This window comes from Coptis chinensis, chromosome 2, assembly GCF_015680905.1.
Source record: "Coptis chinensis isolate HL-2020 chromosome 2, ASM1568090v1, whole genome shotgun sequence".
Taxonomy (NCBI): domain Eukaryota; kingdom Viridiplantae; phylum Streptophyta; class Magnoliopsida; order Ranunculales; family Ranunculaceae; genus Coptis; species Coptis chinensis.
The window spans coordinates 89,386,547-89,412,192 of NC_141457.1; the positions used below are offsets into that span (position 1 = coordinate 89,386,547).

A 25,646-nucleotide genomic window follows, 5' to 3' on the forward strand; every position below is an offset into this window, starting at 1 on the left:
GACATGTGGCCACGAGCTCTTGTCATTCATGGATGCCACAATGGCTATAACCAAATCCCACTAGTAGAAGAAGATCAAGAGAAAATCTCATTCATAACAGAGCAAGGAATTTACTGTTACAACGTCCTCCCATTTGGCCTCAAGAACGCTGGAGCGACCTACCAGTGACTCATCACCGATATGTTCCAAGACATGTTGGGTGACACCATGGAAGTCTATATAGACGACATGGTCGTCAAAAGCAAGAAAGCTAGAGATCACTTAGATCATCTCACACAAGCGTTCTCTAGACTTCGGCGAACTTAAATGAAACCTAACCCTGAGAAATGCCTCTTTGGAGCATCCTCCGGGAAATTTCTAGGGTATCAGGTCTCACAACACGGGATAGAAGCTAACCCAGATCAAATTCGAGAGTTCTTGGATATGCCCGACCTAAAGACAAAGAAGCAAATACAGAAACTGTCAAGAATGGTGGTAGCTCTAAACCATTTCATATCGAGAGCATCAGACAAATGTCAACCCTTTTTGCAAATTCTCAAGAAGGGTGAACAGTTCTCATGGAACGACCAACGCCACCAAGTGTTCTCTAATCTCAAAGACCCACACTACCTGTGTTGGCAAAACCGATTGATGGTGAAACGCTGGGACTGTACTTAGTTGTGTCTGACTTTGCCATTAGTTCAGTTCTCTTCAAAGAGGAACATAACGCAGAGAAACCAATCTACTTCACAAGTAAGACATTGTTGCCAGCTGAGAAGAACTACTCCCACATTGAAAATACAGTACTGGCATTACTTTACTCAGCAAGAAAGTTCAGGCCCTACTTCTAGGCACATCCAATCAAAGTGCTCACCGACCTGCCACTAAAGAAGATCCTCCTTAAAGCTAACAAAACAACTCGCATGGCAGTATCAGCAGAAGAACTTGGTGAGCACCACATTGAGTTCACCCCATGAACCTCTCAGAAAGGTCAGGTCATTGATGATTTCTTAGCAGATTTCCCAGTTGACAACCTGAACTGGGAACCAGAGGTTGACACCTCATTCACTAAGCAACACGACCCATCGGTATGGTCACTCTACGTAGATGGAGCTAGCAATCCAGGTGGCAGCAGAGTCGGAGCAATCTTAGTGTCACCGAATGGCTCTATGGTGGAAAAATCGGTTCACATTGATTTCACAACCTCTAACAACGAAGCTAAGTACAAAACCCTGATCATGGGACTCCCTATGACATTATAGCTTAATGTTCAGGAGCTCAAGGTCTTCAGCGATTCACAACTGGTCGTTCGCTAGGTCACCAATGAGTACACCAACAATGAAGGTAACCTTTCTAAATACTTTCAAGTTGTAAACCAATTACTGCATTCTTTTAAGAAAGTCACCATACACCATTTCCTACGGAAAGAGAATCGCCATGCTGACAGCTTGGCATACCTTGTAACCCAAACACTGAACTGTGACCCTAGAAAACTGCTCATTGACGTAATTGATAGACCTGCTTACCAAAATGATCACGTCCTTGAAATCAGCAACCTATGCCCACTCTCTGACACTCAGATGAGTCAAACATGGATGCAACCTATCATAGATTATATCCAGCTTGGCAAAGCACCATCAGATTACACCAAGGCCAGATAAGTTCAATACCAGTTAGGCCGCTACTGCCTAGTAAACGAAAAACTTTTTAGAAAGTCCACCAGAGGACCCCATCTGAGGTGCATAAGCCCATAACAGGGTCAGATGATTTTCGCAGAGATCCACGAGGGAGAATGCGGAAACCACGCAGGAGGTTGCTCTTTGGATCACAAAGCGATCTCACAAGGATACTTCTAGCCAAGAATATAGATCGATGCAAAGAAGTATGTACACAAATGCATTAAGTGCCAAACATTTAGCCACAACATCATCCAGCTAGCTTAAGAACTTATCAACATTGCCAGCCCTTGGCTATTTCACATGTGGGGCATGGACATCATGGGTCCATTCATTCTATAGAAAAGCACAGGCTTTCGGTTTGTTCTAGCTACAACATATTATTTCACTAAATGGGTGGAAGCGATCCCCTTGGCTCATGTCAAGGAATCTAATGTCAAAAATTTCATTTGGACCAACATCATTACCAGATTGGGCCTCCCCCACACACTGGTGATGGATAATGGCTCCCAGTTCAAGGAAAAAATAGTTAATGAATTCTTGGCTAAGTGGAAGATCGTTCACGCGTTCTCCACTCTCCAATACGCTCAAAGCATGGTCAAGCAGAAGCTAGTAACAAAGCAATTCTGGATAACTTAAAAAAGAAGATTGAAAAGAACAAAGGCCAGTGGCCAATGCAGCTATAAAACATTCTATGGGCTCATAGAATGACAGCTCGTTCTAGTATAGGTGAGTCATCGTTCTCACTATGCTACAGTATTGAGGCCGTCATTCCTACTGAGCTGACAATTATAATAACTCGATCTAAGATCATTGAATCTGGTCAGAACGATTCCATTCTTGCTCGAGAGGTCGACTTACTTGAAGAACGACGTGACCTCGCAGCCATTCGAGTGGCATCCTACCACCAAACTCTGAGGAAGACATACAATAAGTGAGTTAACCCTTGAAGTTTCCAACTTGGCGACCTAGTCTTAAAAAAGACTAAGGATGACTTGAAACTGGCACCAACATGGGAAGACCCTTACATAGTGGAACGAGTCATTGGCAATAGAGCAGATTGGATCAAAACCCAAGATGGACAGACATTACCACGTCCTTGGAATACTTTCTTGTTAAAGAAATTTTATCAATAAAAAGTTCTATTTCCATGAGTTCTTACTCTTAACACTATACACATAGTTTTTATTTTGCATCAATGCACTGCAGTCTTTCAACAATATCAAATAGACGCACAGCTCGCTCTTTAAAGAGGAAAACGCAAACTTGAACTAAAATGCTCTCCAAAGCTTAAACATTCTCCATATTAAAATGCTAACTTGAGCTCAGGGATACATAGCTCACAGGGCTACATAGTCATAACACTTCTCAGTAGTTGGATACTTACACTTCTAGGGTCAACTTCGTGCAGATCACTCTCTAAGAGCCAAACGATTGCTAGAACTTAAACGTTCTACACAATAAAATGCTCACTCGAGCTCAAGGGCTACATAGTTCCAATACTTCTCACGAGTTGAGGACCTACAATTCTAGGATCAACTTAGTGTAGAACGCTCTCTAGAGCAGCAAAAATGCTAACTTGAACTAAAACGCTCTCCAAAGCTCAAATGTTCTCTATGCTAAAACATTCACTCGAGTTCAAGGGCTACATAGCTAACAAACTTCTCACCAGTTGGATACCTACACTTATAGGGTTAACTGAGTGCAGAACGCTTTCTAAGAGTAAACACGCTCACTCAAGAGTCAAAACGCTCTTCAAAGCAGTATACTCAATCGAGCCCAAATACTTAAATGCATCCTAAGCCTCCTTAGTCGACAGGACATACATCTCCAGGTCAAAATTCCTACTGAGATGTCATAACAACATGCAACAAGCATTCAGACAAACAAGCATTTTATAAGTGCAAAATACTTCAACGTAAACATGCATTTCATAAGTGTAAAATACGAACTGCCTGAACACTCAGGAAACCAGTTCTTTAAAACTACCGAACTACCACTTATGTGGAAACCAGTTTGTTCAAATCTCAAACAGATATTAAAGCAAATACTAAAGGTGAACTGCCTAGGTCGCCCCAGGTTATCAGCTCTTAATATATCTAGCCAAAGCCACATAACAATAAAAAAGACAAACTGCCCAGGTCACCCCAGGAAACCAGCTCTAATGTTTCAGGCTCAAGGCCAATCAAAGGAATGTTACTCATACAACCTTCTTAAATAACATGCTCAAAAGTGTCAATCTAAAGCGGGTCCAATTTAGTAGATGAGGCAAGTTTGGTCAAAGTCACAGCAGGAGGGACCATAATGCTAGTTGCTAGTTCGCCATCAGGGGGAAGGCCATCATTGGAAGCAGCAACAATATGCACAAGGGAAAGAGCGGCATTGACATCTACGTCTGAGGGCACCTCCCTCCCACATAAATCCACATGAGCATACTCCTCCTTAAGCTGCTCATGCTTCTGCTCCAACTCTTCTAATTCGATGCACATTGAATCATATGCCTCCTTAGCCTGTAGGGTGACCGCTTTATACTTCTCAGCGAAGTTGTTAACTGTGGTCATCTTCCCCTTCAGATCGCTCAACTCGTTAACCGCAACCATTCTCTCCAAAGTCATGGAAGTGAGCTGAGCTTTCAGATCGTTAAGCTCCCTCTGCTCAGACTGCTGCACATCATGAACATTGGCCAGCTCGTCTTTCAGCCGTTCGATCTCGTCTTTCTCCACCTCAGCAATCTGGGCTGTAGTCTTCAGCTTTTGGTAGCCCGCTATAAGCTGAACTCAATTACACACGATTACAAACCCAAACACAGCATGTATAGACACACAGAATCAGTCAAGCTGTGAAAAATGTGGTACTTATTACCAAACAGTGGGCCAGATCCATCATTCTCAGATTCTTTTCCAGGTCCTTAGAATCCAAGTCCATCCTGTCCCCATCTAGTGTCATCCCCTCCAACAAGTAGGCCGTTATAGGTGCGGACTTGTAACTACAGTCCGACCTCTTAACAAGTTGCTTATTCTCGGTGCCCTCATCTACATACACCAGGCTGCGTTCCAGGTCATCTTTACCTTTAACAAAAAGACCCTTACCAACATCCCTGGCAGCCAACCTCTCCTTCCCCTTACCACCAGCAGCGTCCCCCACAGACGATGCGGGTGTCCCAATCTCAGTGCCCCCAAAACCCATGACACTAAAATCGACTTGGGCCCTTGACCTCAGGACCCGCACCGATTTCCACCTAGTTTGCTCAACATTAGCAGCACTAGAACTGCTCCCAAGAACGTGCTTAGGCCCTTTAGCGACCTTCGCAACTCTCCCATCAGACTCCTCAACCTTCCTCTTCAATGAACTCTTTCGTTCACGAAGACTGGCGGAGATGTCATCTAGATTGAAGGGGGAGTCCTCTTGCCCTCTCCCCCTTGGAACAACCTTCGACCTTTCACCTTCAGGTCACCTCACTGACCTACTACCATCAGCACCACCGCCAGGTCGCACCTGGCCAGACCGGCTCCTATTCCTAGCCTCCCTACTGACAATACCACTGTCTTCACGCTCCATGCTCGAGTCACTCGACGATCTAATGACATCCTGACCTATAGACCTCTTCTTCTGTTGCTTCCTCTTCGCCCTGATTCCTCGCCCTACCCTTTCAACAAAGTAGCTCGCTACTTCTGGCAGTTTCTTCCTCTTCTCAGCATGAGTCAGACAAGCAAACTTCTCGATCACACCACGTTCTTTCCTTCTGGTAATAGTGACCTCTGCAACATAAACAGTTTAAAAGTCAATTCGTTACACCATATACTTCTCAGTATATAAAACAGAGACATGATACAACAAACAACCTAGTACGTACCAGAAAAATTACAAACCCTAGTCTGGACACTAAACCCAGAAGCACAATAATTCCCAAGTATCAACAATGGCCTCTTCTCCTAGGGTTCATTATTAACCACATCCAGAACGCTTGACTTCCCAGTTAAAGTCTGTAAGCTAAAGTTATTAGTTCTAGATCGCTTCACCACAAAATGTTCAGTAACATCAACGACCTCAATGTGGTACTCACCACTTTCATTTAAAAAGGTCAAAGACTCTAAGAAAACGCCATGTGTTTCTAACGAGCTGGCAAGGCGCTTTCTCATAGAAATTCAAAAACTCACATGTCAACCTAGACAACGGTAACCTCAAACCCACTCTCAGTTGACCCTCGCAGATAACTACCCCATAATCCCGGGGAACGAATAGATTACTGAACACGTCAGCGTCCTTTCCCAGTTCATGAATTTTGAGGTCGCTCACACGAATATTGTAAGCACGCCTTAAATCACCAAAGCTTTTTAGAGCTCGCTTATCTACTATCCTACGAGGCAAGCCACTAGAGAATGATGCAACCCTATCACCAGAACTACTCGCCACCGTGACCACAGAATTAGAGCCAACCTCTTCACTTAATAAAACATCTCGAATCTCGTCAGATCGAGTATCATCTAATTCAGACATACTCCCTCTTCTTATACAACTCACCAACAACCAAAAATATACTCTAAAGCCTAGCGACCCCAACAAAAACAAGCAACAAAGAAAAGAAATCGCAAAGAAAAATGGCAGAAACTAACATGTGCCTTTAGAACTCAAAGGGTGCAAATGAGGAACGCTTCAGTTCTCCAGGCGTATATCACAAGCCACCAGTTCTATAACAACCCCAATTTTTAAACAACATAAATTACATTATTTGAATTGAAAATAACTATTATATTATGAAGTCTAGCTTGTTCTAGAATTTGTTTGGCTGTTATTGATTTTTCAAAATTGTTTTTACTTGAATTGTTTGTTAGAACTTTTGTGGGTGTTTTAGAATCATTTTTGGGCTTGAAAACATTGTTAAAATGTACCAATTCATATAGGTATGGACCTTGGGTGTTTTTAGACCTATTTGAGGCCCATAGGTTAACTTAAACAGACTTAAAACATTTAATAAACAATACCTGCGAATTTCTTCTGTAAAAAATCTTATTATTCAAAAGTAAAACCCTAACCTCCATCCATTAAAAAGAATATTTTTGATTGAAAGAAATAAAAATAATGGGAAAAAGAAGAAAATGGATTGGAGAAAAGGAAGCATTGATATTCTTTTGCAAATTCAATTTTAGGTGAGTAGACATATTTTTATCAAAAAATATATATATATACGAGCAGGTTCGGTGTACCATTGTTTTTGTACTATAGATTTTACAATAGATCTGGACCACACAACACACTAAATCTAACGGTTTTGAAACGAAGCCAATTGGAAAAATGGGACAAGCCAAATATGGTTTAAGCCAAGCCAATTAGGTGTAACTTTCCTAAACACAAGAAGATACGCACTCTCTCTCTCCTCTCCATATTTTCTAAATACAGTCGTGCATGTCTCTCTCTCCTCCTCTCCAAATTGCCTATTTCTACTTCTCATCTTTTGATTTTGTATCTCTACCAAATCTAACAAGGGATTTTGACCCAGCAGAGGACTTAGACAAAGAACCGGAACCTCCTGCTTCCATCTCGCTTGTTTTCTCTATTCTCTTCACTGTCCACCACTAAACCAAAAAAAAAAAAAAAAAAAACAAACGTTACAAATCAAATTTTTAGTCCCCTTTTCTTCCTACTAGGTGTACGCTGAGCTTAAAGATTTAAGTGAACTAGCTATAATCCAAAGAACTAACCACCATTCGGTATGCTCTTGTTGACGAGCTAGAACGTATTATTTAGTTTGGGGCTTTTGGAATTTGTTTTGTATGTGGTTCGTAATTATTTTTGTTTTGTGATTTCTACTTTTTTTGTTATGAGCATATGGATATCTTTGATACATTATTACAAAAGGTTCTTTCACAATAATAAAAGAACAGAAGTCTTTGATACGTTCATTGATATGTGTTGCGAAATAAATCTTAAAATGGTTGTATTAATTTTCTTTTGATCGTTTTATTTTTTTTAGGTGCTACGTCCGGAAAATGGACGAGTCTCATGACCAAGAATGTGAGCTTCCGGGCAACTTCAGTGGAGTCGCAGAGTGTGAAGCATCTTCTGTCCAAGTAGAAAAGAACACAATTCGATCTCCTACAAAGGATTTACACAATACCATAGAAACACCCTATGCAGGGATGCCTTTTGAATCTTTTGAAGAAGCAAAAAAATACTATGAACGATATGGTGTAAGCAAAGGATTCTCAACTATTACAAGATCTTCTAACAAATCTTGGTTGCATTGTGACAAGGTAACAAATGTTTGTCTTGCATGCTCACATTTTGGTTCTCACAAGAAGAAGTTAAATGAAAATGTGGAGAGACCACATTTGAATACATCAACACAAAGAGGGGAATGCAAAGCGCATATGTACGTTAAGCTTAGGCGAACCACACTGAAGTGGGAGGTTGGACGGTTTTGTGATGAACACAATCACACATTTGTCTCGCTGTCTAAACAAATATTTCTTAAGCCAAACCGAATGATGCCTGATGAAGCGAAAGGCATGGTGGAACTTTTTCAGATGGCAAATATACAAATAAACAAAGTTGCAATGGTCTTTGGAGGTGATGTCATTGGTTTCAATTATCGTAATTGTTGGAATCATCTTCGTGACGTAAGGCAAAAACTTGATGTTGGGGATGCTCAGTGGGTCTTTAACCACTTCCAAAGAAGACAAATTGAGAATCCACAATTTTTCTATGCTATTCAGTATGACGGAGAAGGTAGAGCAGTTAATTTCTTCTGGGTTGATGCTAAGTCTCGCATGTCGTATGAACAGTTTGGAGAAGTAGTGTCATTTGATACTACATACTAGACTAACAAGTACAAGTTGCCGTTTGCACCATTCACTGGTGTGAATCATCACTTTCAAAGTATCCAGTTTGGATGTGGGTTACTACAAGACAAGACAGAGGAGAGTTTCATATGGCTATTTTCGACTTGGAAAGAAGGAATGGGGGGAAAGGCTCCAATTTCTATTATTATTGACTCAGACCTAGCCATGAGAGCTGCTGTACCTAAAGTGTTCCCTAACACACGTCACAGGCTATGCTATTGGCATATTAAGAAAAAATTCGGTGAGAAGTTGGGACATTTGTACCACAAAGGCTCAAATTTTAAAGGAGATGTTAAGAAATGCCTAAGATGGACATTCAGGATTGAAGATTTCGAGAGAAGATGGAACACACTAATGACTAAATACGAATTAAATGAAAATTCTTGGCTCATTGGAATATTTGAAGATCGTGAGGCATGGGTTCCTGTGTACAATCAAACTACTTTCTTTGCTGGTATGAATACTACTGGTCGTAGTGAGGGGATAAACGGGTTTTTCAAAAATCATATCAAAGGCACCACTAATTTAAGGGAATTTGTTCAAAAATATGAACAAGCTTTGAAGACTATGGAAGTAAAGGAGAGAACTGAAGATTATGAGTCAGAACGAAAGAACCGAATTATCATCGGGAGAAATTATATTCTGAAAAATGCAGCCAAGATATATGCAAGAAGGATGTTTGAAAAGTTTAGGACTCAATTTCTTAATTCCGAGTTGTACAAAGCCGACATTATTGTTACTACTAAACCATTGCTTACATGTAACGTGAAGTTCATTAAAAGCAAGGCTGATGGTGAGAGTGAGCATTGGACTGTGCAATGGAATCCATAGACCTGTGAAGGTATTTGTGAATGTAATCATTACGAGTTTGTTGGAATACCGTGTGCCCACATATTGAAGGTATTATCAAAACTTGATCTCTATGAAATCCCCGAAAGTTTCATTAATAAAAGATGGTTGAAAGGGGCTAACAGATTTTGGAGAGGTGGGAAGGAAGGGTCTCTTTGTCAAGAACAAGTTGATGCCATGAACATCGGTTATTTGTGTCAAGAAGCAACTAAATTGGCGTGTATTGCGTCTCAAACTCCAGCAAGCTATAAATTGTTTTTGGATGGTCTAAGAGAACTCGGTAAACAAATATAAAAAATTATGCCCGATAAAGTTGCTGATGAAGATGTTTCAGAAGAATTAGATGTTACATGTGCTTCAAGGGAGGATCCTAGTCCAGTTCAACAGCCTGTAATACTTTTAGATCTGAAGGTTTCGCAAACGAAAGGTAGCAGGAAAAAAAACTGAAGATGTGCCAACAGGGAAACATGATCAACATTTGCATCCTATTGAAGTAGCAGCAAACAAAATCAAAAGGAAGTGTCGTTCTTGCAATACTTTTGCTGACCATGATAGCCGCAATTGCCCTCAAAATCCAACTTCAAAAAGAGCAAAGTCGAATCCCCCAGGTACATTAAAATTTAGTATGAATATACTAATCTCCTTTTTATTTTGATAATTACAAATATAATATAATATAACTTTCTTTATTTTCTGCAAAGACCTCGAATGTGAAGAGGAGCAATGAGTTGGAACACACTTAGATATCCTGGAGCTGCTACAGAGTGATTTTGAAGGCTATTTACAAGGGTGGCAGACTTGCATTAATAAGATTAGTATCTAGGAACTTTAAATATGTTTCCTGGAATTTGCATGTAATAAGAGTGGATTTTGAATAAAAACGGTGGTGGAGTGAGATTTGGAGTATGCTATATTGATTTAGTTATTTGTACGCATGAGCATTCTATGTGACTTTCCTTCTTGCAACACACAAGGTGCTAGCATTAATTAGAATACGAATTGCAATGAAAGTACCACAAATTTATCATTGCCTAGGCTGATCTACTCCACATGGTCGTGAAGTTGCTGCCCAAAACATAAGTTGAACAAGATGGAGTGTTCCCCTGTCACTATTATATTCTGGCTTGTGTGTATGGTAAAAGAATGTGTGCCAAACAATGAAATTGGGTGAATTTCTACACTTAACATTTGAAGTGATACTAGTGATAGAACAACTTACAGAGGATCTTAATACACGTAATAGCACTACAGCAACAATAATGAAGCTAACAACAGTTGAATGATTGAATATGGATGTCATGGTGGAGGTCGAAAGGAGAACCCCGACCAACAATCAGAATCAAAGCCTGATGCACATCAATACTCTTAACAATTCAACCTTGTTCTTTGACAAACTAAAGAAATTCTCGTTGCAAAGGAACCAATCCCCTTTAACCTCGTGTACTTCTTCTGCATTTCGTCACACAAGCCAATCATAATCCAATTTCAGAAACTGTGTTCTTCCATATAACAAAGGAAGAAACCACATAAGAAATTAAAACTTAGCACACTAACTACGTACACTCGAAAAGGAATTTGGAAGTAATCGAAACCTATGTAATTATTTGGTTATGGATATTTGTCTAATATGGTTCTTTGTCTAATTTGGAAGTAATCGAAATGAGGTTTCTTGTTACATCTCTTAGAATTGTATTCTTTGTCGCTGATTTTTGAGAAGTAGAAATAGGCAATTTGGAGAGGAGGAGAGAGAGACATGCACGACTGTATTTAGAAAATATGGAGAGGAGAGAGAGAGAGTGCGTATCTTCTTGTGTTTAGGAAAGTTACACCTAATTGGCTTGGCTTAAGCCATATTTGGCTTGTCCCATTTTCCCAATTGGCTTCATTTCAAAACCGTTAGATTTAGTGTGTTGTGTGGTCCAGATCTATTGTAAAATCTATAGTACAAAAACTATGGTACACTCAACCTGCTATATATATATATATATATATATATATATATATATATATATATATATATATATATATATATATATATATATATATTATGGAGAGGAGAGAGAGAGTGCGTATCTTCTTGTGTTTAGGAAAGTTACACCTAATTGGCTTGGCTTAAGCCATATTTGGCTTGTCCCATTTTTCCAATTGGTTTCGTTTCAAAACCGTTAGATTTAGTGTGTTGTGTGGTCCAGATCTATTGTAAAATCTATGGTACAAAAACTATGGTACACCGAACCTTCTCGATATATATGGGAGGTATTGTATAAAACGTTGTATAAAAAGTGTTGTAAACGGAACCTACTCCTATATATATATATAGTGTTTTTGTGATTTTTATCTTGTTTGCTTCATAAATGCTTCATTATCATTTTATAAAAGTTTCATATTTAATTATGAACGTTTTCTATTTGTTTTGAAATTTTAATTGTCGTTTGGAATGATGATATGTTTGCAGAAATTTGCACAAGTACTGCCTTGTGACTTGAATTCGACTAATTAGATGATGTAACTAGTTTTTCAATAGAACTAAACAATTTTAGTTCTTTGAGTCATCTTTCATTTCGAATTGGCCTTGACTGATTCCAGTTTATATTCTATTTGATGTGAATTTTACAAGAAAGTGCATCAGAAAATTGAATAGCAGAATTGAAGTTGTTGGGTCTGTTCCATCACATAGTTTAGGGTACATACTAAACGAATTAGTGTTTAGAAATTTTTGTATTGAAATGGATTTTCTGTCTAATTTTTAGAATGGTATAGTTAATTCAAAACTTTGATTATATGAATTCTCTAGAATTTTTAGAATGGACAAAGGTCAAATTGTCCTAACCAATTTCTCATGCATAGAAAAATATACGTAACTTATTAGTGTAGGTTTTAGTTGTACAAGAAAAAAAATATAATGATCATACAATTTGTATCATATTAATATTTCAAATAAATATGTATTGATTGGAGGAGTAATTATTTTATTTGTCTACAAAGTTCTATTACATGTATTGGAATATGCATAATTGTTGGATGAATATTGTATGTATAGAGCGTATATTGGTAGCTAAAGATTTGGCATGGTATTTTGCAATTATATATATTGACACTGATGGACTTTGACTTTAACTACGTGGCTGATAAGAACAACGAAAGCTTGATTCCAATCTTGAAAGATTTGGATACGTATACAACTTTGAGTAAAAGTGCAGCCACTATATTATATATTATATATTAGTTTTTGTGATAACTATAAGTGTATAATATTAGTATTTAATTGTGTACGTGATTGTGGCTGTTTGAATTGTATTTGATTGATGATCATTCATGTTGCATTCAATGATATTTAAATGCGTGATTGATTTGTATTGATGCGTGAAAATAACTTTCTGCACGTGTGAAAAGTGAGCTGAGAATAATATTTGCAACGAGTCAACCACACCTTTAGAACTCTCCACGCCTTAGGATTTGGTAATGATATATTATGACTTGAGATGTCATATGATAGGAAAGTATTCATTGAATGTGCCATGAATAACCTGGTAGTGTTATGATGGGTGTTCCTTGAATGTGGTGGGAATGACCCAAGGTATTCATTGAATGTGCCATGAATGACCTGTTAATGTTATGATGGGTATTCCTTGAATGTGGCGGGAATGACCCAAGGTATTCATTGAATGTGTCATGAATGACCTGTTAGTGTATGATGGGTATTTCTTGAATGTGGTGGGAATGACCGAAGGTATTCATTAAATGTGCCATGAATGACCTGAGATATTGAATGCCCATAAGAGGCTATGATTATGCGTGTCACACCCCGAATTTCGATAGAATTCGGAAAAACCATATTTGTTCCCGACTCTTTGATCTTCGAGGTGTGACGCACTCTCAACTCCCAAAAACCCATAAATAGTTTAAATATGCGGATAATTAAAAACCAATAAAATTTTTAACTTAAACAAAAGTCCTCTTCATTACAAAAATTTACAAATAAGATTAGGTTACAAATCTCTTTTCAATAACTCTTTATTTAAAATTACAAATGAAAATACAAATAACATTGTCTCAACTGAAAATCTATATCACCTCAAAGGAAAACAAAGCCTATCTTGAAATGCAACGCTAACGCAAACCACAAGCAGCAACCAACCTTCTTCAACACTAAACCTGTCAAGACTTATCAACTATGTTCATTTAATGAACACACCCGATAAACAAACATGCAAATCGGGTCAGCATTATAAAAATGCTGGTGTGAGTAGCCCTACAATACAACATATATTTATATATATACATACACGATCCATAAGGCAGTTAGTTCCTCCACCGAGGCACCTTAACTTCCAACAACTAATACAACATTCTTAACTACAATAAGTAAGGCAGGTAGTTCCTCCACTGAGGCGCCTTAACTTCCCACTAACCACACAACAAACCATACGCATAATAAAAAGGCATTTAGTTCCTCCACGAGGCGCCTTAGGTTCTAACTAAACTAATAACCAGCTAAGCATATTCTACACTTACCGCATTTCAGGCTCAATTACAGAGTGGGTCGTCTCTGCCCAAGTAATTAGTTTGACCCACCCTTCTGCAAAACCATATACAATCATCTATCTAAAAATATATCATTAACCAACATATTACCATAATTATATTAATTAAGGCTTTCTTTGCGTGTCCCTAAAATCACGTCGTAGTTATGTCTTACCTAGTTTCCCTGGCTACCATAATCGCTTCCCAACGCCGAACATGTACATCCACATGCCTCCTCTTACATAATGAACCACTCCGTACGTAACTACCCTGAGCGGGATGCCGCACACCAGGTAACCCTCACACGAAAACCATTATGTAAGTACTGCCACTATTCGGCATAAAATATCGCGCATCTCGTTCAAATTTTGCGAACGGAATAATCAAGCCACTATTCGGCTACGCCAGAAGGGCCATTCAGATTCACTGAAATGCCAGAAAGGCCAATCACATTACTTACGCCCATAGGGCCATTTAGATTCACTGAAACGCCAGAAGGGCCAATCATATCACATACGCCCATCACTAGGGCCAAATCTCATGAGTTGTGGTAGCTAGGTTCTAGGATTTTCGTTACGTAATTTATTCAAGTGTCATATATTTATATCTCATAATAATTCTTATTCTATCTCATGCCATTATACTTAATTGTACTGAAGCTCAACATTTCTCGTTATAGTACAATCCACATTATCACGTACCAATACTATTTATTGCACGATATCCAAATATCTCTATATCAAATCTCGAAACTTATTATTTCACGTGCCAATTATATATTGCACTACACCATATGGAATATCTCAAGCCTTTATACATACTACAATTCATTTAAGTAGCAACTCATAATAGTTCTCAATCATATAATGTATTCGTTCAATATATTTATGTGAACTCAAGTCACCCTCAAAGCCCAATACTAAAGTCCATAAATCTAAGTCCATGTGTAGTTTAATTCTCATAAAAACGTATATATCTAGGTCTTATAAGAATTCCCCTCTTGTTACGTGCCAGTACTTATATTCTTTACACACTACTCACGTCAAATCTGAATTAGATAATGACAAACAAAGTTATACAATTTTCGACAATATTTTATTACTACATTTGTCCATATTCTTAAATATGTGAAAATCTAGAGAAAAGTCAATGGTCAACGGTCAATGGTCAAAGTCAACACGTCATAGTCAAAGTCAAACTGTCGTTTCCATGTTCAATAGGTTCAGGGTCATAACCATGGCTCATGGCTAAGGTCAAAGGTGCATGGTTCATGGGCTCAGGGCTAAGGTCATGGTTTGGACCCAACAACTAGCCAAACTTATGACTCGACCCAAAGATTTAAATAATGTTAGCCCCGATCCAACATCAAAGCCAAACCGTGGAGACCGACCCAACAATAGATTTAGCCCAACTAGAAATGTCTAAAGGGAACAGATCCACTTAAAACCAAAATGACCCAGCCCCACAAAAATAAAAGAAAACCGCCCATGTATACCAAAACTAGAACCGCCCCATCCAAAACAAACTAAGGTCCGCCCCAACCCAACTAATTGAAAAGGCCCAAACAAAACAAATAAAACCGCCCATAGAACTAAAACTAAAACCGGTCCAAAACTTAATTAAACCGGTCCGCCCAACAACTAATATAAAACCGCCCAAAACTAAAATAGATTATTGGGCCCCAAACAAAACCAAAAAGGCTTTGGGCCCAAAGCCCAAGCCCAAATCGGCCATCTTCTCCCTCCAAAGAGACCACCAAATCGCCACCACCAGCCCCGATCGCCACCATCCAAAACCAACCGAAATTAACCAGATTCAAAACCCCTACAACTTTAATAAAAGCTAAAACCTCAAATCCTTAAATCCAAACTTCACCAAAACTAGATCCGAAATAATTCCCCGCCATTAACGCTTATACAACCTCCGACAAATTTCCCCCAAATTCCAACATTCAAACATACATCAACAACCAACAATTTAACATCACAGTATAAAAAAAAGAGTTCAAACAAATCCATCAGGACGATTCGTTCCTATGGCTTGGCGACGCCATTAACGCCCTTCCAAAGCTTCGTCCGCACCTCTGCCAACCTCCAATACTTAACCCCCCGACCTCCATCAACCAAATTATATCCGACTAACCCACCATATATATAACCCAATACAAGTTTAAAAGGCAACAGAGACGATCTCTCTATCTTTGCGCCGCCATCAATGCTCCTCGAAGCTTCGACAGTTTAATAATGAAGTAAACACTATACTAACATTAGCCCATGTAACACTTCGACATTATAGCAGAATAACTACATAAAATGAACGAGACCTTAGACTCGACATTATAGCAGAATAACTACAGAAAAATGAACGAAACCTTAGACAGTAAAATTTTGTCTGTATACCCGAAAAACTATAAATCCGGTGAAATAGCAAAAATAGCTACTCATCTGTATTAACAGCTCCTACGAATTCCTCTTAGTCCGAGTCATCGCGCTCCAACGCTCGAGCAAACAAGCCGCCTCCATTTTTATTATTTCATTATCTCCGAACCCTATTCTCCAGAACAATACGAATATATACTTGGGTTTGAAACCCAAGCCCAACACAGACTCGGGCCCAGAAACCAGGCCCACATATCCCAAATCCAATTCAATGAATTTTATATAAATAATTAAATTAATTAATAAAATAAATAAATACGTATTTTAAATACGGGCGTTACAATGCGCATGGAAAGCCCAGAGATGGCTGTGACTCACAAGTTACGAGTTTGTAAGATGTAAATATGTTCTTGGAGGCGATATCCCCGCTTAGGACATATGTCTTGTAGTGGTACTCGGTGTGAGAGAGGCACACAGGTATGTGTAATTTGACAAATATGTGAAGTGCAAATTGTGGAGTAGGAACTAAAGGTGAAGTTAGTAAATAAGTGATTAATAAACAAGATGCATTGTGGAATTGAATGAACTAAAAGTATGTGAATTTGTGTGATATTATGGATGTGAAGTGTGACTGTGAATAATATTAGTGAATGCTTGTAATCTTTTATGTGATTGCGAAATGACTATAACTTGATATGTTATTACGAAAATATTAATGACTTGTGATAGTCTGAGATCTATGGTTATGCACGCAGAAACTTTATGACGTAATGATGTCATATGAATAACTACCCTTGATATAGGTATTATGATAAGTGATATTCCCCGAATATGCGGGACGAACCAAGTTGTATCAATTAGACTTAAATGTCTTAAATGAGGTTTGATTATGAATGGAAATTTGACTGGCTGAGATAAATTATTTTATTGTGATGTCTAACTCTGTTTTGTAGGAGGGTAGAAGCTATTAATCTTTTATGCAGGAACATAAATATCATACCCTAAGACGACGTGTTGGCTTAAAGGTAAGGTGTATCAAACTCATATTTAATTATGTTATCATATGTGCATTTAATAAGTGGAATGTAAGTGGTATTTATGTTATGAGCTATTTTGGAAAGTGGGAATGATGAGTACTGTTATATGAGATTATTGGAATTGTATATTGGTGGTGAAATCTTACTTGAGAAGAAACTACATGCCGTTTTGAGAAAACTGAACTAACTTGTCCTCTAAGTTGAAATGATTGTAATAATATATTCTTTTATTTGAAATATTGAACATATTGTTTTTATATTTAGTCTTACTCATACAAGCAAATTCAATTTACTGACCCATATTTGCTTTGTTTTGCAACGTGGGTGTGTTCTTGGAAGCATAGATGGTGGAGTGTAGTAGATGAGGACACGTGATTTGGATTTTCTCTTGAAGTCTTTTGGTTTAAGTTTTCTGAAGTGTACGGTTTTGTTTTGAGACAGATGTAATAAAGTTGGTTAGTTTCTTTGTAGTTTAATAATGTGATAGAAGGATTGTTCATTTTGGTTTTAAATTTGATCTCAGATTTTAATATCGTGGTTGATAATATGTTATTAGGGTTTCATTTCATCATGGGTTTTCAGATGATTGAATAGGGTGACGATTGAGATAATTATATCTTGGATAATTCCCTATTTTAAATTTTCTGGAAATTTGGAGTGTGACAAGTTTGGTTTCTAAAGCAACACAATTATTTTATTTAACCCTAACGTGCAACATCCCCACAAAACGAGGCGGTTCAGTTGTGACCTTTCAAATCAACCGTACCACATTCCATCCACGAGCCAATTTAAATCTCTCACCAGATCACTACCCGTTACTTAACGACCTGCTAAGAGGGGGCTGTGTGAGAGAGTAATATACACTTACAATAAATATTAAGCACGTGTCAAGCACACTAGGACGATCACACGTAGCCACACGACCAAGTCGATGATGACCATCTCATACATGTTAAACGACCTCATCAGCACCTCGAACGTCCTTCTCCCAGAACATCCGCATCCAGAACGTCACGCTTCTAGAACGCTAACTCTAGCCAGCACCCCAACGGCTAGTAACATATGTTGCAGCTGGCATCATCAAGACCAGAGCTTCAGCTGCGCTTGCCATTACTCTACCACAGGACCCCTTCATGGCCCATTAAATGTCATCAAGTCCAGAACTTAACCTGACGCGAGAGAGGAGGAGGTGCGGTCAGGGCCGGCCCTGAGGACAACCCACATAGGCGGTCGACTGGGACCCCAAAAATTAGGCACAAAATTAGGCCCACATAGCTGAAAGCAGTTGTGGTCTTTTTCGGCCCAAAACACTTTAGTACCACGAGTCCACAATCTTGTTGAGGGGAAAGTTAGGACGGCGGAGAAAGGATCAACTCATCAACAGTGACTGCTTATATTGGAGTATCTTCCTTTGTATCGGTATAAGCAAATAAACAAAGTTCAGTATTCACTTTTTAGTTTTGTAGGTTCGTTTTGAATTGATTGCTTATATTGTAAGTTCATAACATTGATGTAATTATTGCAATCTCAAGTCGTGAAGTCGAGAATCTAAACTTCTAGCAGGAAACCGTAGTATTGCAGAGGTTTGTTTCATTTGTCCTAGTGCTCTATTTATTTGATTAAGTGAGCTAGATGCCTCATTATGTTGTGGAAACATTCTTTTCTTCCAATCGGTTGTTGCTGCCTTGCTTGTGAAACCATCTCCATGTTATTGTTTGATTGTTTGTGAATTTTAATTGTTAGTATGTCATCATGCCTCTGAATCCTCCGGCTAGAAAGTATCCTTCTGGCTCTGAGAAAAGGAAAAAGAAGCAAAGATTAGACGATGCCGCTCAATCCCAAAGGGGAGATATACTAATTTTTTTTGGTAACAAAGGACAAGTAGAAAGTTCGAGTGAAACAATGGTTGACGTCGAACAAAGGAATGACGATGATAATAGAGAGCATGAACTGAACAAAGATGTTGAAGCTTTGGTGAATGATGATGTTGAACCTTTAGTGAATGAAAATGTTGAACCTTTGGTGAATGATAATGATGAACCTTTAGTGAATGACGATCTCGATCAAGATACAAATGAGAATACATAACATGTACCTGTCCACTACTTTGATCCAGCAAATTAGGACAATATTGATCAAAATCTTAGAGATTTACTTGTTGAAAATGGTCCTATAAGAATTACTGATGTTGATTTTCCTAGAAATCACCTTGGCAGACATTTCTCTTCGAAGCATTACACTCGAATAATGCCAAATGGATTTAAAAAAGATAGAACTTGGCTCGTATATTCTGTTTCTTTGGATAGGGTTTTTTGTTTTTGTTGTAAGTTGTTCAAGCGACACACGGACACTTCTCAATTGGACAGTGAAGGGTATTGTGATTGGCATAACCCAAGTAGAAGGCTTTCAGAGCATCAATCATCTCCAGAGCATCTTCTTTATTGGAATAGTTGATATGAACTAAAGAAGAGATTTGACAAGAATGAAACAATTGACAAAAAAATGCAATAAGAAATCAGCAAAGAGAGGGAACATTGGCGACAAGTGTTACTACGAATACTTGATTTAGTGAAAGCACTTGCTAAAGGTAATTTGGCTTTTCGTGGGAAGAATGAGAAGATTTATGATGAGAATAATGGGATTTTTTTAAGTTTAATTGAAATGATTGCTGAATTTGATCCTGTACTGAAAGAGCACATTCGGCGCATTCAAAGTAAAGAAATCCATTATCATTATCTTAGCCACAAGATTCAAAATGAGTTGATAGAGTTGTTAGCAAGTGAGGTGAAGAAAGCTATTGTCCAGAAAATCAAGGAAGCCAGGTACTTTTCAGTAATACTTGATTGTACACCGGATATTAGTCATGAAGAGCAAATGTCGCTTGTGATTCAATTTGTAGATGTTACATCAAGTTGCCTAAAGGTTGAAGAGTTCTTTTTAGGATTTTTGAAGGTGGATGACACATCAGGACTGATACACTCAAAAATGTTTTGAACGCTCTTGACCTTGATATTGGTGATATAAGAGGGCAGGGTTATGACAATGGATCTAATATGAAAGGAAAACACAAAAGAGTTCAAAGTAGACTACTTGAAATAAACCCTAGAACGTTATACACCCCATGTGGCTGTCCATAGTCTGAATCTTGCTCTTTGTGCTATGGATAGCTCTTGTTCAAGAGCTATATCTTTTTTTGGAGTGGTTCAACGAATCTATTCATTATTTTTGTTTTCCACAAAGCGGTGGAAAGTGTTTAAAGATCATGTGAAAGATGTGAAGCCCAAGTCAGGTCTCTCGCTAAAGTCGTTGTTAGCAACACGCTGGGAGAGTCGCATAGACAGTGTTCGTGCAGTTAGACATCAAGCTATGAAAATAAGAGATGCGTTGGTTTACTTGGCTAAAAATAGTGACGATCCTAAAACAAAGAATGAAGATGAGTCACTAGCGATACATGAAATTGAGAGTTTTGAGTTTTTGCTTGCCATGGTAATTTGGCATTATTTACTTTTTGCTGTTAACTCGATCTGTTAGCAAAAACTTTCAAACTGAAGACATGCAGATTGATGTGGCCATACATGAAATGAAAAGACTTATTTCTATTTTTGAGATGTATAGAGAAACCGGATTCGAATAAGCCATGAAAGAAGCTAAGGATATTGCAACTATGATGGAAATTCAACCAGTTTTTCGTGAAAGGCGGATCATTCGTAGAAAAAAACAGTTTGACGAGAACATTAGCGAAGAAGTGACACAATCAGCTTTTAACTACTTCTTATTCATAGTAGACCAAGCTCTTTTTTCATTCAAGAGTAGATTTGAGCAGTTCGAAGTGTATGAGAAATTTTTTGGGTTCTTGTTTGATTTAGAGAAGTTAAAGGTTGCATATATAAATAACTTAAAAACTTCTTGCATTAATCTTGAAGAGTTTTTGAAACATGACGGTGTTTCTGATATTGACGGGATATATTTATTTTCAGAGTTAAAAATCATGAGAGAACTTTTACCAGATAACACAAAGAAAGAAATGGATGTGCTAAATCACTTGAAATCACGGGATAACTGTTTTCCAAATGCTTGGGTTGCATATAGAATTTTGTTGACTATACCAGTTACCGTTGCATCTGCAAAAAGAAGTTTTTCAAAGTTGAAGTTGATCAAATCTTACCTTCGATCGAGCATGTCTCAAGAAAGATTAAATGGATTAGCTATGTTATCTATTGGAAAGTCTTTAGTAGAAAAACTTGATTATGAAGACTTAATTAGTGATTTCACAACTAGAAATGTAAGAACACTAGCTACTCAGTAATGCTTAGTTTTTGTAATTAAATTTTGGTGTGAATTTGTTGATATTAAGCACACATTTGATTTTATAAGAGTATGAAGGAATTTGGACTTAATTTTTTTATCAAATAAGAAAAAAAAATTGGCTTATTATTATGAAATCCGTGGGCTTCTATGGATGCCCACCATTGATATGTGTTTATCCTGATAATCTTATATCTTGGTGTTTATCATGATAATCCTCTATCTTGGTATTTATCTTGATAATCCTTTATCTTGGAAAGGAGGTTACCTAGTTGTATATAAAGGTAACCTCCTCCCATTAAGACTCACCTCAATGAATAAGAATTCTCTCTATCTCATTCTTTCAATGATTCAATACATGTTAAGTTAGTGTTGTGTTCTCTCCAAATCGGTTTAATTCTAACACGTTATCAGCACGATAGTCTCTAGTTTTGGATTAAATCTATATGTTTTATTTATGATTAATGGTATGTATTTAACTTGTTATTATGAATCGTAATCGATACTATTGAATTTAAATTCGTATTTTGGTATTAAATTTGTTACTGTCGAATTTAACTTTACTACAAAAGAACGAGTTTTAAGTGCATACTTTTTGATATATCGTGATAAGTTGTGCTTAAATTTTTCAATGCTAAATTTTCTCATTTCTTCAGTTTTTAGTCAGGTGTAATTTGTTAATTAGCTATGATGTAAATGAGTAAGTGCTTATGGATCACACTTCTTTGTTATGAAAGAAAGATCAAACAGGAGGTAGGCCTACCACGTTTATTAGAATAATAGTTGAAAACTTTCACCTATACAATGCATGGTTGAAAACTTTCCTAAAATATATTGTATTTAACTGAAAGGGTCCTTGGACAAATGTGGAAAATCCTTAGTGGAGTCGACCCAAACTTCTCGTTTATTTGAACAAGCCATCTGAGCAAACACAATCAGGTAAAACCTTCAATCGGTGAAAGCCTGATCACTATGTGCAATGTGCTTCGAGTCACAACGTGGATCACAAAGTAATCCACATCACCACATCATGTACTCTTATGTTGTTGTTTATCACTTTATATTGGCCAAATATCATATTGCTGATCAAATCATTGAGGTAAACACTCAGCTTAATTTGGTTGTCTGGATTATTAATTACCAGTTTTTTGCATTGTACTGTTGTTCAAGAAATTTTGGTAGGATATTTAGTTAGGCGAATGCGATGCGGTAAAACACAGTTGGCAAACCGATAATAACAACATGTTATATTTTGCTGGATAAAGGGCCTAATAACTTTTAAAGGTCAAAGCCCACGGATGGTGGAGATGCGAGGTAGAATCTGTCTATTTTATTTGATGATATGATTATTTATTTTGTAACTCTCTCAATTGGTTTCACCTGCATGTGAGCAACTTCTGAGCTCGAGGTTCACAGATTACCGGAAAAGAAAAACAGTTCGAAATTCGGAATAGAAAGACACTTATGACGAAAACAGTTGTAACTTTCTACTCGGTGATCGGTTTTGCAATCCGCTTATTGCATTAGAAGGATAACTCAGAGTTTCCAACGGTGTATGGCTTGGATCCTAATTCATCCAGAGCTGATTTAGTTTTACAGTTATTTATGGGCCAATTTCTCGTCGAATAGCAAAACGTGGTAATCTGATTTTTCAATCGGATAGGTATCGTATTCCTTACCAAATCTATGCAATTCTTTGTTTTATATTGTGAGATGGATTAAAACATAGAATTACATGCTAGGGTTTTTAATTTAAGGATTTTTTTTTTCTTTTTATTATTTTTTTTATGTATACTATTGAACAATGATGTAGACCCTAAAGTTCTACGATATATTTGGAACCCGAAGTTCCAAGATCTATTTTTTTTAGGAACCTGAAGTTCCAAGAATTAAATTGTTTGGAACCCGAAGTTCCAAAATCTATTTTTTTTAGGAACCTAATGTTCCAAGATTTAATTTTTAGGAACCAGAAGTTATAAGGTCGAATTTTTAGGAACCTGAAGTTCCAAGATCTATTTTTTTTTTAAAGAACCTGAAGTTCCAAAGATTCAATTTTTAGGAACCTGAAGTTCCAAGATCGTCTGATTGACTATATCGACTTGGTCAGGTCCAACCCATAAGGACTGGTCTGGTTTTAGCCCATTACAGTGGTCATTTATGTAGGCCCAATTCGTTTTTATAGCTATTTTGTTTTCAAGAACTTGAAGTTCTACATAAACACTGCCGAGCTCTTATAGAAGAGGTTGAAAAGTATAAAGCCTCTAGGAAAATGGAAACAAATGTGATAGAGAATTGGAAGAGTGACCCTTTAATGATGGTACTCATTTGGATTGTTCCGATTTCCTTGAGGTTCAGTATGAGGATCCAAATAGCAATGAGAAAGTTTGATGAGCAAACTTTCATTCTTGGAATGATTTATTTAGTTAATTATATTTTTATTACCAATTTATAGAACGTTTACCATTAATATTGTGTTTTCTTCATGGACAGTCTAGGCCAGGATTGTCGTTAATAATTTGAATTTCCTTATTATGAATCTCAAGTTTTATTTTTCTTAATATACTTGTGATAGTATAAATCTTTACAAATTTATTTTGCTTTATGTTAAAATGTATGAATATATAAATGGAGAAAAGTATTATATATGGATATATGTCTGGTAGACTATACCCATAAATGAGGAAGACATTGTGTATCATATCTAACGTTGGGAGCAAGAAGCTCACTTAGACAGTCTGTATTACATAATTGTCAATTTACTGAGACAATATTCCCGTCGTTAGGGGGAGAAGAGCAATGGTTGCTCTAAGGAACGACGTGAAGCAACTTGGATCACGTCCTCTGTCTCATTAAGGATCCAAACAATGAATGTGACTATATGAGATAAGGAGAATGATACACTTGCAAGTGGTTGCAGAGAAAATGCCTAAGCATTTAATGATATGGTAAAAGTAACCATGAATGTGCCAGCTAGAATTGATGTTCCATTTGGACAGGGTCCAAACATGGCGGCAAATGAATCTACTATACGCTAAAAGTGTGGTAAACCTATAGGATCCAAAGAGCGTGCTTCTAGGAGAGGAGAACTGAAGAACCATCTTGTCCAAATAATAGTCAGGTAATGGCTGGAGCTCCATAAACAAATAATGAAATTGTGCAAGTATCTAAAATTCATTGAAATGCATATGGTTGCCCATGGAGAGGCACAGGTACCTGAAAATGAAGAGATCGATCTCAATATTCCATGCATGTTCAGGTGAATTGTGGGATAGGAAAACACTTATCATAGATGACATATTTAGCTATGGTATAGCTATTGGAACATCAAAGGACAATGATGAAAAATAAATGAACCACGTGTTTTGTCGACAAAGGAAAGATTGGCAAATCTGAAATTTGCTATTCAAGCATAATTAAACTCTTTGAAAAACGTGGTGTGGACCTATAGTAAAATCCGAGGTTGGATTCAATATAGTAGCAGCAAGTTTGGTTGGTATAAACTTGATTAGGACTCTTAAGGAATTAGAGAAAACTGCTGACTATAAATTTTTGAAATGAAATGGACAAAGCACATGGTTGTGCGGATCAGAACTTGGATTTGGATAAGGATCCATTTCGACTAAAGGAAGAACATGAGGAAGTTCTTGGTCTTAAAAATACTTTACTTGAGTGATATTGAAGCATTTATGTATCTAGCACAATACGTGCACAAGATCATATATTACATTTTCTATTAGTTTCTTATCAAGATATAATTGTGCACATACACTTACACACTGGAATGATATCAAACACATATTAAGATATTTTTATGGAATAACTTGTATGAAACTATTTTATTCTTATGGTTCCACTAATGACTATGATCTAGTTGGCTATGCAGTCTTTGGTTTTCTATTTGACCCTCAGAAGGGTTACTCCCAAACAGGTATGTATTTTTTAGTGGTAATGCTGCCAAGGGTCACTCCCAAACAGGTATGTATTTCTTAGTGGTAATGCTGCCATTTGTTGGCATTGCACTAAACAAACTTTAGTGGAAACTTCCTCTAACCACTCTGA

General features: G+C 37.5%; 1 protein-coding gene and 1 pseudogene across 1 annotated transcript; both read left to right on the top strand.

The window, feature by feature from the left end:
- Window positions 1-7,642: 7,642 nt before the first annotated feature.
- LOC147518749 (protein FAR1-RELATED SEQUENCE 5-like) lies at window positions 7,643-8,473 on the top strand. The gene has a single exon (XM_086593998.1). It carries the CDS (start codon window positions 7,643-7,645, stop codon window positions 8,471-8,473), a length of 831 nt encoding a protein of 276 aa, XP_086450124.1.
- Window positions 8,474-8,611: 138 nt separating this feature from the next.
- On the top strand, window positions 8,612-9,325 carry LOC147518750 (protein FAR1-RELATED SEQUENCE 5 pseudogene; annotated as a pseudogene).
- The last annotated feature ends 16,321 nt before the right edge of the window (window positions 9,326-25,646 follow it).

What these genes read in the sequence shown, in the direction of transcription:
- LOC147518749 (XM_086593998.1), top strand. Translation starts at nt 7,643, where the DNA reads ATGGACGAGTCTCATGACCAAGAATGTGAGCTTCCGGGCAACTTCAGT.